Here is a 15,281-nt window from a genome sequence, read left to right as displayed (position 1 = left end):
GAATAGCAAATAAGAGGGAGGTCAAAGGGCAAAGAAATGCCTTCATGTCATGCTATTAAAGTAGTCTGCTGAGAGAGAAATCTTCGTCAAAGCAATTTCCTCACTTGAATCAAGAACCAAGTCTGCTTTCCTGTATTATCTTGTAGCCTGGATGTATATTCGTTTCTGGGACTTTGGCTTCTTTTGAAAGGACCTTGTTTCATGCCTAATAGTTCTATGGATTTGTTTCTTACAGCCTTGTTTTTGTAACTACCTTTTGGAACTGAACTTTTGCCTTTTGTGAACTATCTTTTCCCTATTCCCTAATAAACTACAAAAGACTACATTCTGTGTGAAGCTTGGTGTCCTTATCAAGGTGAAGCTAACCTGAGGTGCAACCAGGGCCGGTTGAACGTAGAGGCCGCTGAAGCGGCCGCTTCAGGCGCACGCCAATAGGGGCGCTGTCGAGGCGCCACCAATGCTGCCGTGCCACCACTGTTGGCGCTGGGCTTTGATAGCTCGCGCCCACGTGAGCAATCGAAGCTCCGCACCAAACTGCACAGTGCTGAAGATGCTGGATGCAGGCGCAGATCACCAGCTGATCTGTGCCTGTGTCCAGCAGCCTTGGGCGAAATGGGCGATCTGAGCTGTATGCATGCGCACAGCTCAGATCACCCATTTCGCCCGAAGTTGCTGGACGCAGGCGCAGATCGCCGGCCTATCTGCGCCTGCGTCCAGAAGCCTTGGGCAAAAAGGGCGATCTGAGCTGTATGCATGCGCACAGCTCAGATCACCCATTTCGCCTGAAGTTGCTGGATGCAGGCGCAGATCACCGGCCGATCTGCGCCTGCATCCAGAAGCCTTGGGCAAAAAGGCTGATCGCAGATCAGTGACCCATTTCGGCCCAGGCTGCTCAACGCAGGCGCAGATTGGCCGGCGATCTGCGCCTGTGTTGAGCAGCCTCTGGCGAAATGGGCGATCTGCTCTGTGCGCATACGCACAGCGCAGATCACCCATTTTGGCCCGAGGCTTTCCCACCGCTTCCTGACCAGCTGGCCCCGGGCGAACGGGGCAGGAGGCGGGGCCCTGTCTGGGCTGGGCCCCGCCTCCCGCACCACGTGCCCGGGCCCCGCCTTCAACACTGTGCAAGAGGCGGGGTCAGGGCGAGCAGCGCGGGAGGCGGGGCTAGGGCGTGGGAGGCGGGGCCATGGCATGGGAGGCGTGCATGGCCACGCCTCCTGCAACACAGGGGGGCACAATTCCCCCCCCCCCTGCTTAATACTTAAAATTTTCTCGGGCCAGCCCTGGGTGCGACAACAGCAAATAAAAGCTACAGAGATCCCTTTCTTTCCCCCACCCACAAATCCCCATGTGCACTACCCAGCCAAACACACCCCACCCCCATCCCTTCAAAAATCCCAGCCCCCTTCTCTTCAAAGAAAGAATAAAAAATAGAAGCCTAGCAGCTAAGCCTTTGGAAAAATGAAATACAAACAAATCTCTTTTCCCTGGTAGCAAGGCAAGGAAGGAAAGCAAGGCAAGAGGCAAGGCAACAAGGCAGCAAGCAAGCAAGTACACTAGAATAGAGAGACTGAGTGGGCTGAGCGAGCAGCAGCAAGCAAGGCAGCCAGCCAGCACCGACAAAGGACACATCCACAATGGGCACTTTGAGAGTGGTCACCCCATTATATACCCTCCTCTGACACATGCCAACAGAAAATACTGGAGGGATTTGGGTTCCAAAGACCATCAGAAATGTGTGTTTTCTGATGGTCTTTGGCAATCCCTCTAAAACCCCCCTCACAACCCCACCAGGGGGTCCCGGCCCCCAGGTTGAGAAACTGTGATCTAGAGGATGTTCAAACATGTTAGTCTTCAATTAAAGGAAACACAGAGCATATGTTACGTCTGTTACATCTGTTCAGCCTGTTCCCATAAGGAAATCTTTTTTCATGAAATAACTTCTGATAATAGGAACCCCTCCCAATAATAAAAAACAAAATACAGTAGAGTCTCACTTATCCAACGTAAACGGGCCGGCAGAACGTTGGATAAGCGAATATGTTGGATAATAAGGAGAGATTAAGGAAAAGCCTATTAAACATCAAAATAGGTTATGATTTTATAAATGAAGCACCAAAACATCATGTTATACAACAAATTTGACAGAAAAAGCAATTCAATATGCAGTAATGCTATGTTGTAATTACTGTATTTATGAATTTAGCACCAAAATATCATGATATATTGAAAACATTGACTACAAAAATGCGTTGGATAATCCAGAACGTTGGATAAGCGAGTGTTGGATAAGTGAGACTCTACTGTACAAAGAAATTTATTGAACTGCAGGACAGTGGTGCAAAGGTCTGTTCGAAAGCTCAGAGTAGAAAGGAGTGGCAATGGCAATAAAAGATAGATATTGGATCAGGAGGAACTATCAAAAAAGGTTTAATGCTTTGTGGGTGGTGCCAATTCTGCCTATATCTGCCAACGTCCAAGTCATAGTGGGTCCCGAGTGTTTCAGAGACTCCATCCAGGGCGATAAAGTCACCTGAAGAAAGGCAACTCCAAGTCAGGTGAGAAGACAACTAGTTGATTTTATGGGAGACAAAAGAATATTTGCCAATAGTTATGGGGTTAGTGGATTTCAATACTATGAATAAAATACATGAAGAGCCACCAACGGGAAATTGGCAAATCTTTTTAGCCTACAAAGAATTACTTATGTATGTGTGTTTCTTACATCTTCTATATTTTCATTCTTAAAAACAGTTTTGTTGCTCAAAACTAATTGATTACATACTACAGTAGAGTCTCACTTATCCAACATAAACGGGCCGGCAGAACGTTGGATAAGCGAATATGTTGGATAATAAGGAGGGATTAAGAAAAAGCCTATTAAACATCAAATTAGGTTATGATTTTACAAATTAAGCACCAAAACATCATGTTGTACAATAAATTTGACAGAAAAAATAGTTTAATACGCAGTAATGCTATGTAGTAATTACTGTATTTACGAATTTAGCACCAAAATATCATGATGTTTTGAAAACATTGACTACAAAAATGCGTTGGATAATCCAGATAGTTGGATAAGTGGGTGTTGGATAAGTAAGACTTTACTGTATATATTTTTTCTTAAAAACCTTTGTTTCCGTATTACACCACTTGACTTTTCATTGATACGTAGACATCTGTACATATCTAGATATCCCAGATTATCTGACAGTGCGGACTCATATAATCCAGTTTAATGGTTTAATGATCAGATCCTGGGATATAGGGTTTGTTTGGAAGGGCCCTAGGATGCATCTACACTGAAGAATCAGTGCAGTTTGATACCACTTTACTGCCATGGCTCAATGCTATCAAATTACCAAACTATACATCCCAGTATTCCATAGCATTACACCATGGCAGTTAAAGTGGTGTCAAACAGTATAAATTGTTCAGTGTAAAGCGATCTTAGGACAACACCGTGCAGATTGATTTGGTTGGTGTATTTGCTTGCGCACGAATATTCACAGGCATTATTGCTTTAAACTAGAGTTTGTGTTAAGGAGAACTCAGTTCCCATACAAGAAGAGTAGGTTAAACAGCTGGAAGGTCTACTTAGAAGTGTGCAACACCCACCATTTCCCAAATACAGACAGAGGGAGACCTGAGTTACAATGGTATGTATCCATTATGGCCAAATCCTATGGTATTCTGGGATTTGTAGCTTCGTGAAGCATTAGAACTCTCTGGTTGAGAATTCTAAATATCCTCCCACAAATTGCAAATCCGGGATGTGGCCACGGCAATGAACATGGGCGTATATTTCTAGAATTCTGCAGTGTGCAAAGAGCCCTTGATTTTTGTGACCGTAGTCTTTCACCTGATTTTTCCTGAGACAGGAATAGGGGCTGAACTCACGTGAATGTACACACCCTTACAAGAACAAAATGGAAAGGGATTGTGAAACACTTTGAGAGTTGTACAATGACTATCTAGCTGTTTGAAGAGGAAATGTATCACCTCAATAAAGAACAAGGTCGAGTGAAGAATACTGGAAATATTGAAACTGCTTCTTCTTTTTTTTTTTTTTGCTTTGACGTGACTGCTGTGATCGAGGTGACCACCCCCCCCCCCCCCAGGACTTTGTAAAAGATAGTTCAAAAATCAAGACTTTATGTTCTATATTCCATATATTTATAGTAGAAGGTGATTGAGACTTTTTACTGGAGTTTACTGTGGTTTACTAAAACTCTCTGCACAAAAGGTGTTTGACCTTTTAGCCTGAGGCAAGAGATAACAACTTCATGAATTGTAAAATCATGCTGCTAAAACTCCACTTTTATGAATTTCCATGCTGGGTTCTCCAGATGTTATGAACTTCGTTCTTATCAAATATTTTCAATTGTTTATATCATTCATGATTCCCCTTTATGAAATGTAACTCACTTTTATGGATTCTCCCTTATTTCCATGAAATCTATCTATCTGCCTATATGTATTTGTACTCTTTGGGATCCCCGGAAAATATGTATTTTTCCCAGCATGGTTTATATTCCAACTTTATTTTATTTTTCATTTTATTTCATATAATTGTCAAATCATGAAATCAAATAGGAAATATTTTGAACTCAACATGAACCCCAGAACCTATCCCATTTCCTATGACCCAGGCTTCCTTTCCCAAAAACAAAAGGATAATCTGCCACCGCTAAATCCAATCAAATTCAAATTGCATGGACAATATAGGGCTTGAGTCACCGAATTCGGAGTGTTGACCTAAAGGAGATTCGCCCCAAGGCAAACATTGTCATAGCTCACCCAAAGAAATATCCAGGACACCTCAGGAAGGCGCCCTGCAGAGCCTGTCAATATGGCTCATCACCACCCATCTTTGCTTCCATCTCTGACACCCCAAGGCATATCTGAAATCTGTATACGTGACAGAAACCCGGACATCCTTGATTGCTGCCATTAATAAATTAAGCACCCTTTAGAAATCGGTCTAGCAGGACTTAATCCGCTAGTTCCTGTCCCGTCACCTCATTGTTTCGATAACTCCCGCCTTCTCTCTCCTGATTGGCCCGAGTAGAGACATAAGGCAGCTTCCTATTGGGCCAACGAAACGAGGCGGGAAGCGAAAGCCCGCCTCGTTCAACCTTCTAGCCTATCAACAATCAGATAGGCGGGGGAGCAGGGCAGGAAATTCAAAGGGCTGTCAGACTGAAATTTTCTATAAATATGGCTTTATTTTGATTGTATGGTACCCTAGTAGACCGAATGATCGCTACTAGAGTCCTCTTCAGCTGAATTGCTCAATAAAGACTCCTTGGCGGATTTTCCTTCAACTTTGGCGGACCTTCTTCATTTCGGCTTCAGGTTGTATTGCGGCTCGTAATTCTCCTTTTGGCTCCGCCAAGGTCCGTTCTCTCAGGACCGGATTGGGTCTCTCCTTAAGGGCCCGATCCCCTAAAACGCGGTCGACAACACTGCCAACCTTGCCCCTCCCTCTGAAAAAAAGGTCCCATAAGTAGGAGAGCCATAGGGTCCCAAGAATTTACTCCAGATTGTTGCCTTCACCAACAAGATAGCACAAGGCAATTTTGGGACAGGTAAGAAAATAAGCTATAGAATTCTGTAGAACAGAAAAGAAGCCTTTCCCCAATAGCTTGAAGCCTTTTTATGCTACCTGAATTAAATGGAGGGAGATTTCTTAGAGGCAAATTTGGAAACTTTTTAATTCGGCACTAGATCTGTATGTAGAAGGAAGGAAATGTATACTTTTTGTCTTGTTTTAAAATGTTTTCCATTTTTGGGTTCTAGGTCTTGCAAAACATATTTTTTTTAATTCTATGCTAGGAAATATATCCAATGTTGATGGGGTTTATGTTGTGCTCTCACTTGAAGGGTTTAGCTCATAGTACCTATTCGTTCTGGAGCCCCCAGTGGCGCAGCGAATTAAACCCCTAAGCTGCTGAACTTGCAGACTGAAAGGTTGCAGGTTCGAATCTGGGGAGCAGGGTGAGCACCCGCTGTTAGCCCCAGCTTCTGCCAACCTAGCAGTTCAAAAACATGCAATGTGAGTACGTAGTTCAATAGGTACTGTTCCGGCAGGAAGGTAACGGCACTCCATGCAGTCATGCCGGCCACATGACCTTGGAAGTGTCTACGGAAAACGCTGGTTCTTCGGCTTAGAAATGGAGATGTGCACCAACCCCCAGAGTCAGACATGACTGGACTTAACCTTACCTTTACCTTACCTTTACCTATTAGTTCCATCTAGAATAGACAAAACACAGAATGTGGGAGGATACCATATTCAGAAAAACTCTTTAGATTTTTAGAAAGGCGACTTTAGTAAATTTAGGGAAAACTGAGTTTGATGCCATGATCAGGAATACTAAAAGAGAAAGGAGTTTGAGCTGAATGAGAGTTTCAAATGGTTCCAATGAGGGGGGAAATAGGTAGTATCCAAAGAATCCAGAATGGATATTTAAGGAATTTTCAGTTGAGCTAAGATTTTAGCGGGGTGTCTATAGGAAATGGAAGAAGAGAGAAATCACCAAGGAGGAATTCGAATGAATAGTTAGCATGTGTAGGGAGAAAACTGCTATATTTAACAGAGGTGTATTGTAAAAGCCCTTCTGCCCTTATTAAACCGGCAGTTGTCATTCTGCTCCAACGTAAACACCCCAAATGGCAGGTATGCCTTCTTCCTCAGGCTCCCATTTTGTTACTGAATGCCACTTGCATGGAAAAAGGTGAAGAACGTATTAGGACTGCCTATGTTTCACTGGTTTGGATAAAGGAGGGATGTAATAGGATAGGGGTGCTTCTCTGGAGCCAGGTTGCTTTTCTTTTTCATCTCTTTTTTTAGTACAAAATAAATCTTGAACTGTGAATTATTCTCCTCAAAGCTCTTGAAACATGAGGAAAGTTTGAAAAACTATTTTCAAATACTTCTGAACTCTCCAAAATAGCTGCTTGGAAAGTGGTGCCTAGGAAAGGAGATCCCTGTTTAGAGGATCTAAATGATATGAAATAATGTTACCATTCTCTTCCTCCAGGTTCATCCGATAACTCTTGACACAATGCAGGTCCTGCAGATCTGTGCGGCGCTTCTTTCTTTTATCAGTCTCCTGTTGCACCTCATTTCTCTGGGCTCGAACAACTGGTTGGAAGACAAAAATTCCTACTCTGGCCTGTGGTATGGCTGCAGCCCTCCTGTGTGTTTTAGAATTATATCGGGATCAAGTAAGTTTTCTCCCAGCTTTGGAACTGGAGGAGTAGTGGTGGTATGCTCAGAAGCACTCTTCCTTTTTCATTAGGTTTTCAACAGTTCATGTGACAGGGGATTTTATTTTTTTGGCTTCTTAAGTGTTTACCTTAGAGGTGATTTAATGCATTACACATGGTCTCAGAACCCCCAATGTGACCCAATCCCTTGCCAGCTTGTGCCCTAAATGTTTTTGCTCTAAGTAGGGGTCCCCAAATTAAGACCCATGGGCCAGATGCAGCCCTCCAAGGTCATTAACTCAACCCCAATCCTAAACTTTGCCTTGAATTAATTCACTTTTACTGGAGGCGTCATTTAGATGCCCGACAGGGGCCTGTCTGGATGGGCCGTTTGTATCAACCTTCCTTTCTCCTTTTTGAGTTTATAGAAGAAAGCTTAAACTGAGATGGAGCCCCTGATGGTGTAGTGGACTAAAGCCTCGTGACTTGAAGGTTGGGTTGCTGACCTGAAAGCTGACAGGTTCAAATCCCACTCGGGGAGAGTGCGGATGAGCTCCCTCTATCAGCTCCAGCTCCATGCGGAGACATGAGAGAAGCCTCCCACAAGGATGGTAAAAACATCAAAACATCCAGGCGTCCCCTGGTCATTGTCCTTGCAGACGGCCAATTCTCTCACTCCAGAAGCGACTCAAGTTGCTCCTGACATGAAAAAAAAAAAAAACCTTAAACTGAGATGTTTCTCCAGGCCTGTTGTCCTTAGTATCAGGTTTGGATCCTCTAGCTAGCTATCCTCTAGCTAATAGTTTTAAAAACTGGGTTGTTGTATGTCTTTTGGGCTGTGTGGCCATGTTCCAGAAGTATTCTCTCCTGACGTTTCGCCCACATCTATGGCAGGCATCCTCAGAGGTTGTGAGGCATGGATAAACTAGGCAAGAAAAGTAAATATATATCTGTGGAGAGTCCAGGGTGTGACACGAGTCCTTTGTCACTTGGAAGCCAGTGTTAATGTTGCAATTAATCACCCTAATTAGCATTGGAAAGGTTTGTCTTTTGCCTGGGGGGAATCCTTTGAGTCATTAGCCGTCCTTGGGGCTCCTCTGCCCTCAGAGTGTTGCTTCCCATCTACTGTTCTGAAACCATGAAAATGAACAAAATCTGGCTACCAGTATTAAAAAACTAAAAAAATCAGAACAGTAGATGGGAAGCAACACTCTGAGGGCAGAGGAGCCCCAAGGATGGCTAATGACTCTGAACAAAGGATGCCCCCCCAGGCAAGAGACAAACCTTTCCAATGCTAATTAGGGTGATTAATTGCAACATTAACACTGGCTTCCAACTGACAAAGGGCTCTTGTCACACCCCGGACTCTCCACAGATATATATTTACTTTCCTTGCCTAGTTTAACCATGCCTCACAACCTCTGAGGATGCCTGCCATAGATGTGGGTGAAACGTCAGGAGAGAATACTTCTGGAACATGGCCACACAGCCCGAAAGACATACAACAACCCTGTGATCCTGGCCATGAAAGCCTTCAACAACACAGTTTTAAAAACTATTTTTAAAAAGTTGTTTTGGTCTGTTTTAAAATGTTTGTCTTTGTGTATTTAGTGTTTTAATGGTTTTAAAGGGTATGTATTTATGTATATACACATTTTATCATCACTGTACATGATTTTTTGCAATAAAAAAAAAACATGGATTTTTTTTTCCTGCTCTCAAGTTTATGAGTACAATCATTAAGCCACATCATAAAAGGAAGGGGGAATGAGAGTAGAACAGGGGATTTAACCAGCAGAACCTGTCTCTTCTTCTCTCCCTCTGAGGTCAGACCAGTAAAACTTAGGCTGGAGGCCTGCAACTGCAATGCTCTCTACGTGGGGCTGCCCTTGAAGATAGTTCGGAAGCTTCAACTGGTTTGGAGTTTGGCAGCCAGATTACTAACTGGAGTGCCGTACAGGGAAAGAACCACTCTCCTGTTACAGCAGCTCCACTGGCTGCTGGCCTGCTTCCAGGCTAAATACAAAGTGCTGGTTATTACCTTTAAAGCCCTAAATTTGACTAATTGTATCTGATAATCTGGAACTCCCTCCCTAAAGAAATAAAGGTGGCCCCCTTCTCCTCGACTTCAAAAAACAACTGAAAACTTGCTTCTGCTCATTAGCAGATGAAGAGGAGGAGGATTAGACGATGATACTGTTACTATACCTCTGATTGAAAACTGTTATTTGTTTCCGAGCTCTGTATACCCTGCTAGCCCAGTTAACATCTTTGGCAATAATTAACTTACATGCCCTAATGAACCTTGTAGACTCCAATAAATTGAAGCTTCTGTTTGATGCTTTGTTTTATGTTAGATATTTTATTTGATAGGCTATGTTTAATTTAAATTTAGATGTTAAGTTATAATTTGTTCTTATATGTTGGTTTATTTTTGCTATTATGTTTTTATTGATTACTAGCTATGCCCGGCCACGCGTTGCTGTGGCGAAGTCTGGTGGTATGGGAAATAAAGTATTGAGGTATTGGTGGTAGTTAAGGTAAAGGGTAAAGGTTTTCCCCTGACGGAGCTTAGCCTTCTAACTGGCAGCAATTGGATAAAAACAATTACAGTAGAGTCTCACTTATCCAACATAAATGGGCCAGCAGAATGTTGGATAAGCGAATATGTTGGATAATAAGGAGGGGTTAAGGAAAAGCCTATTAAACTTCAAATTAGGTTATGATTTTACAAATTAAGCACCAAAACATCATGTTATACAACACATTTGACAGAAAAAGTAGTTCAATACATAGTAATGCTATGTAGTATTTACTGTATTTATGAATTTAGCACCAAAATATCACAACATATTGAAAACATTGACTACAAAAATGTGTTGGATAATCCAGAACGTTGGATAAGCGAGTGTTGGATAAGTGAGACTCTACTGTATTCCTTTCCCTCTAATTAGGACTTTATTTTTCTTTTCTTTTTGTTGTATGAACGTAGAGGCATGGATGAGGGGTTGTGCTGCCAAGTATAGTGTTTCTGGGATGTGTAGTTTTGTTGTTTTGTCCTAGGCCGAAATTTCATTACCCTTTTATATATATAGATTGTATTTAGGCATTGAATGTTTGCCTTTTTGAGGTTGGAATCTGCCCTGATTCCCTTCAGGGAGATAGGGCAGAATACTAATAAAGTTTATATATATATATATATATATATATATATATATATATATATATAGAGAGAGAGAGAGAGAGAGAGAGAGAGAGAGAGAGAGAGAGATGGAGTCCCGGTGGCGAAGTGCGTTAAAGCGCTGAGCTGCTGAACTTGCAGACCGAAAGGTCCCAGGTTCAAATCCCAGGAACGGAGTGAGCGCCCGCTGTTAGCTCCAGCTTCTGCCAACCTAGCAGTTTGAAAACATGCCAATGTGAGTAGATCAATAGGTACTCCTCCAGCGGGAAGTTAACAGCGCTCCATGCAGTCATGCCGGCCACATGACCTTGGAGGTGTCTACGGACAACGCCGGCTCTTCGGCTTAGAAATGGAGATGAGCACCAACCCCCAGAGTCAGACATGACTGGACGTTACATCAGGGGAAACCTTTACATTTACCTTTTATAGATATAGATATAGATATAGGCCTTTCATCTCCTACATAATCACAGAATTTTGTACAATTGGAAACAGTCTTATCAGACCAGCTGTGATAATATGTGATGGAAGGGCAAAGGTAGGACAGGAAACAGATATCTACTGGCCTTGCATAGGGTTGGTGGCATTTTAAGACAAGATGGGAATATCATGTCAGATCTCTGTTGTACTATTGCCCAGTCCTCTTCTTACTTCTTTTTTCTGATTCTTTGTAGGTTCATTTGAGGCTACTCGGGCTTTCATGTTGCTTGGTATGATCGCCGGTGCTGTCTCTTTCTTTGGACTTTGTTTCACCTTTTATAAGTCCCGACTTGGCTCCGTCTCCCTGGCCATGGTCTCAGCATATGCCAGCATTGCAGCAGGTATGAAGGGGCCATATATTCCTGTTCATAATCACATCCAGCTCTTTAGTTTTCAGAAGATCAAGTCATATGCCGTATCCAAAAGTTCTAAAGTACCCAGATTGTATGCTAATCTGAAAGGATTCTGCATCAATTCTACATCTAGTGATGGTATGGGAGTGCTCTTATCTGTCTTATATTTCATCTACATGGGGAAGAGAATTAGTGAAGCAGATGACATGAATAAAATTGTTTCTGATCAATGATCAGAAAGGTAGAAAGCGCAAGAGAGGTGAATGAACCTCACATTTTGGAGGAGGGCACCATGGGGAAGGTAGTCACACCTCCTGAAGATCTTCATCACGTCCGATGTCTATAATCTAAGGGGTGTATGGGGCAATTCTGCCACATTTTGGCTCCTTGGTTCAATGTATATTTAGGAGAGGAAGCCACTTCAAAGTCAATGTGTCGAAGGCTTTCATGGCCGGGATCACAGGGTTGTTGTATGTTTTCTGGGCTGTATAGCCATGTTCTAGAAGTCACTTTCTATTATAGAAAGGGCTGTTTTTGTGCCAAGGGAACCGAAAATGCGAAAATCCTTCCATGCCTCCAAGATGGCATTTAGGCAAAAAAAAAAAAAAAAAAAAAAAAGAATTGGGGAGGGGGCTGAAACTCACCAGGATCGCCTGGGGGCCCAAGTCACAGAATTCAACTCATGTTTTTAATACCTATTTTGTATGCTGACTTTTTATTGTTGTTTTTATTGTTGATTGATTTGTTTTATTGCATTGTTTGCTTTTATATTGTTATGTCCGGGCATGGCCCCATGTAAGCCGCCCCGAGTCCCTTCGGGGAGATGGGGCGGGATATAAGAATAAAGTTATTATTATCTATATATATAAAAGGGTGATGGAATCGCGGCACCGAGCAAAACAGCAAAACTACGGGGCCCCCAACCTCGAAATTGGACAACACAACCCATCATCCATGCCTCTAGGTTGATACAATAAAAAATCCCATCAAAAACCTCCACGGGACCTTAAAACCCCAGCCGTCAGCCTGGCTGGAAGGCCCCATGGTGGTCGGAGGAGGAGGGGCCTCCATGCGGTTGGGTTAAATTGTCAGGCCGTGGCGGGGCCCCAGCAGGCGTGGAACAACCCCCCCAAGCCCCACCTCCTCCATGCGCCACAGGCAGGAGGGAGCCCCCCCCCCGACCCACCTCAGCCTCCCACCAGCCGGAGGGAGGCCGTGAGGCCCCAAGGTTTCTTTTATTTTTTTTTTGGATGTTGAGGCCTGCAGAGCCGAAGATGGGGGGGGGGGGTTCCAGAAAGGACCCCCCCCCCCACGAATACCATTGCAGCCTCCTCCGTGCCCCACAGGCCTCAGGGCGGCCCCGGCCACGAGAGAGCCGGAGCCCGAACCTTCCCCCCCAAGATCCACCTCCGCCTCCCGCCAGGCCGGAGGGAGGCCGCAAGGACCAAGGTTTATTTTTTTTAATTATTTTCTTTTGGAGATAAACACCTCAAGGCCGGGAAGAGCCCTGGCAGCAAGGAGGGAGGCCCCCAGGCCGCAATGTTTATTTGTTTTCTTTTTTTTTAGATGGAGGCCTCCAGAGGCGGATACAGGGGTGGCCGCAAGGCCGGAAAGAGCCCCCCCCCCCGTCCTAAAGGGTCCTAAACCCTCCCTCCCCTTTTCCTCTCTTCGGACGAGGGCCCTCCCTTCCCAGCCTCAGCTGCCTGGGCCTCTGTCTCCCTTCCGCCTGCCTGTACTCTCAGGCAACAAATATAATATCTACCATTACTGTGGTGTAATAATACAGAACAATATCATCTCTAAAATCAGGACATTAAATAAAGAGGAACACTTTGAAAATGGGAATTCCAGAAAGGAAACCAACAGGGCCAGCTAACACCTCCCAACAAAGGATTCCCCCAGGCAGGAAGCAACAATATAATCTCTAAAATCAGGACATTACATAAAGAAAACACTCTGAAAATGGGAATTCCAGGCAGGAAACCAACAGGGCCAGCTAACACCTCCCAAAAAAGGATTCCCCCAGGCAGGAAACAACCAGGCTTCCAAACAGCAAGGCTATTCAGTGCTGTTCAACCTAACCAAGCAAGATTTCCCCTTCATAGTACACCCTCAGGGTTTCAAGCCATGAGGCTACTTCGTCTCATTCCGCCTGCCCAATAAAGGATGCCCCTATGTAGAAAGCAGTCAGTCTTTGAAACAGCGAGGCTATTCAGTGCCATTCAAATTGGCTAAAAAACCATTTCCCTACAACGCAAGTACCCAGCCTTCCAAGCAGCAAACCTATTCCATTGTATTACAGCTCACCAAACAAGGATTCACGTAAGGAGAAAACACCCAGACTTTAAGACTGCAAGGCTATTCACTGCTGTTCCAACTGGTCAACAAATGATTCCCATCAGCCACAGCAATGCGTGGCCAGGCACAGCTAGTTATTATTATAAATGTATCTCCTGTGTTCCAAAGGCTCCATCTGCTGACATTCTCTTTTTGATCCCCAGGTATTTGTGCTATGATTGCCATGTCTGTCTTCACAGCTGGCACAGCTGTTGATGGTACAGTTGTCTGGTATGGATGGTCATTTGGCTTGGGCTGGGCCTCCTTTCCTTTCTTCCTTATAACCGGTAAGTAGTATGTAATAGAGTGGGAAGGATGGCATGCACTCATATATAAAAACATTGTTCTCTCTTGATATAATGCTGAAGGCTCGCCCATAAGACTGGCATAACCATATAATATAGGGGGTCCCTATAGCAGTGTACCACTTAGGTTGCGGATGGTCCACATTTCAGTCATTTTCTGGGTTGAAAAATCTGGCAGCACGGAAGGCAATATCTCACCCAAATATTTCTTTCTTGGCAGGTGGTCTTGCATTTGCATTTCAAAGTATGACAACAGAATGAACATGCAGAAAAATCTGTGCTTCCTTTCAAGATCATGACTTTTGGAGTTAAACAAGTACAATCGAGAACAGACCCAGCATGTAAGGTGAACTTGGAGCAAGCCATCTATATATATAAAAGAGTGGTGGCATCATCTATATATATAAAAGAGTGATGGCATCACGGCGACCCACAAAACAACAAAATTACAGGCCCCCCAACCTCAAAATTTGACAACACAACCCAACATCCACGCCTCTAGGTTGATACAACAAAAAGAAAAGAAAAATAAAGTCCTAATTTGAGAGAGAGGAATAATTGCTTTTATCCAATTGCTGCCAGTTAGAAGGCTAAGCTCCTCCAACTTGGTCTCCTAGCAACCCCCCAAAAAGTAATAAAAAACACTTTAAAAATTAATACAATAAAATACTATAATAACAGAAAATAACTAAAAATAATACAAGAAAATAATAAAATATAATAAATAAAAATATAACTTACAATAAAATTAATTAAAAAATGCAAATAACGTCAAATAAAAATTACACAACAATTTTTAACCAACACCACCACCACTTTGCCACAGCAACGCGTGGCCGGGCACAGCTAGTTATATATATAAGGCAACCTGGTGTGAAGACAGGTTTACAATGAATTTGGACTTTGATGGAAGAGATCTGGTTCTGCTCTCAGTGGGGCCATCTCCAGCCCTTCTCTCTTCTCCATCACACACATTTGTATTTTAGGAAGGAACTGTTTTCTTAATTAGCTAATTGCTAGCTTCTGAATCAGACCTTGGTGTAGCTCTTTTTGCCAATTTCATGTTGATTTTTTGTATTTTGCAAATACAGTGATTAGGACATTTTGTGTGATTTGTCTTTACAACACATATTAGGCAAAAGGTGTTTTGCATCCAAATGCCCCTTAATATAGTTCCTCATGTTGTGGTGACCCCAAGCATAAAATCATTTTCATTGCTACTTCATAACTGTCATTTTGCTACTGTTATGAATCATAATGTAAATATCTGATATGCAGAATGTATTTCCATTCACTTGACCAAATTTGGCACAAATACACAATACGCCCAAATTTGAATACTGGTGGGGTTGGGGGAGGAATGATTTTGTCATTTGGGAGGTGTAGTTGCTGGGATTTATATTTCACCTA

At 43.2% G+C, this 15,281-nt stretch overlaps 1 protein-coding gene across 1 annotated transcript; it reads left to right on the top strand.

Annotated features, from left to right (window-relative positions):
- Positions 1-6,095: 6,095 nt before the first annotated feature.
- Positions 6,096-14,416, top strand: LOC134293798 (epithelial membrane protein 2-like). Its single transcript, XM_062962520.1, has 4 exons — positions 6,096-7,274; positions 11,064-11,217; positions 13,731-13,853; positions 14,092-14,416. Exons 1-4 carry the CDS (start codon positions 7,071-7,073, stop codon positions 14,130-14,132), a joined length of 522 nt encoding a protein of 173 aa, XP_062818590.1. The 5' UTR covers positions 6,096-7,070; the 3' UTR covers positions 14,133-14,416.
- Positions 14,417-15,281: the final 865 nt, after the last annotated feature.

The sequence above is a fragment of the Anolis carolinensis genome, unplaced genomic scaffold, assembly GCF_035594765.1.
Source record: "Anolis carolinensis isolate JA03-04 unplaced genomic scaffold, rAnoCar3.1.pri scaffold_10, whole genome shotgun sequence".
In the NCBI taxonomy this organism is placed as follows: Eukaryota; Metazoa; Chordata; class Lepidosauria; order Squamata; family Dactyloidae; genus Anolis; species Anolis carolinensis.
The sequence above is the reverse complement of the archived record's forward strand: the minus strand, read 5'-3'. Positions and strand labels throughout refer to the sequence as shown.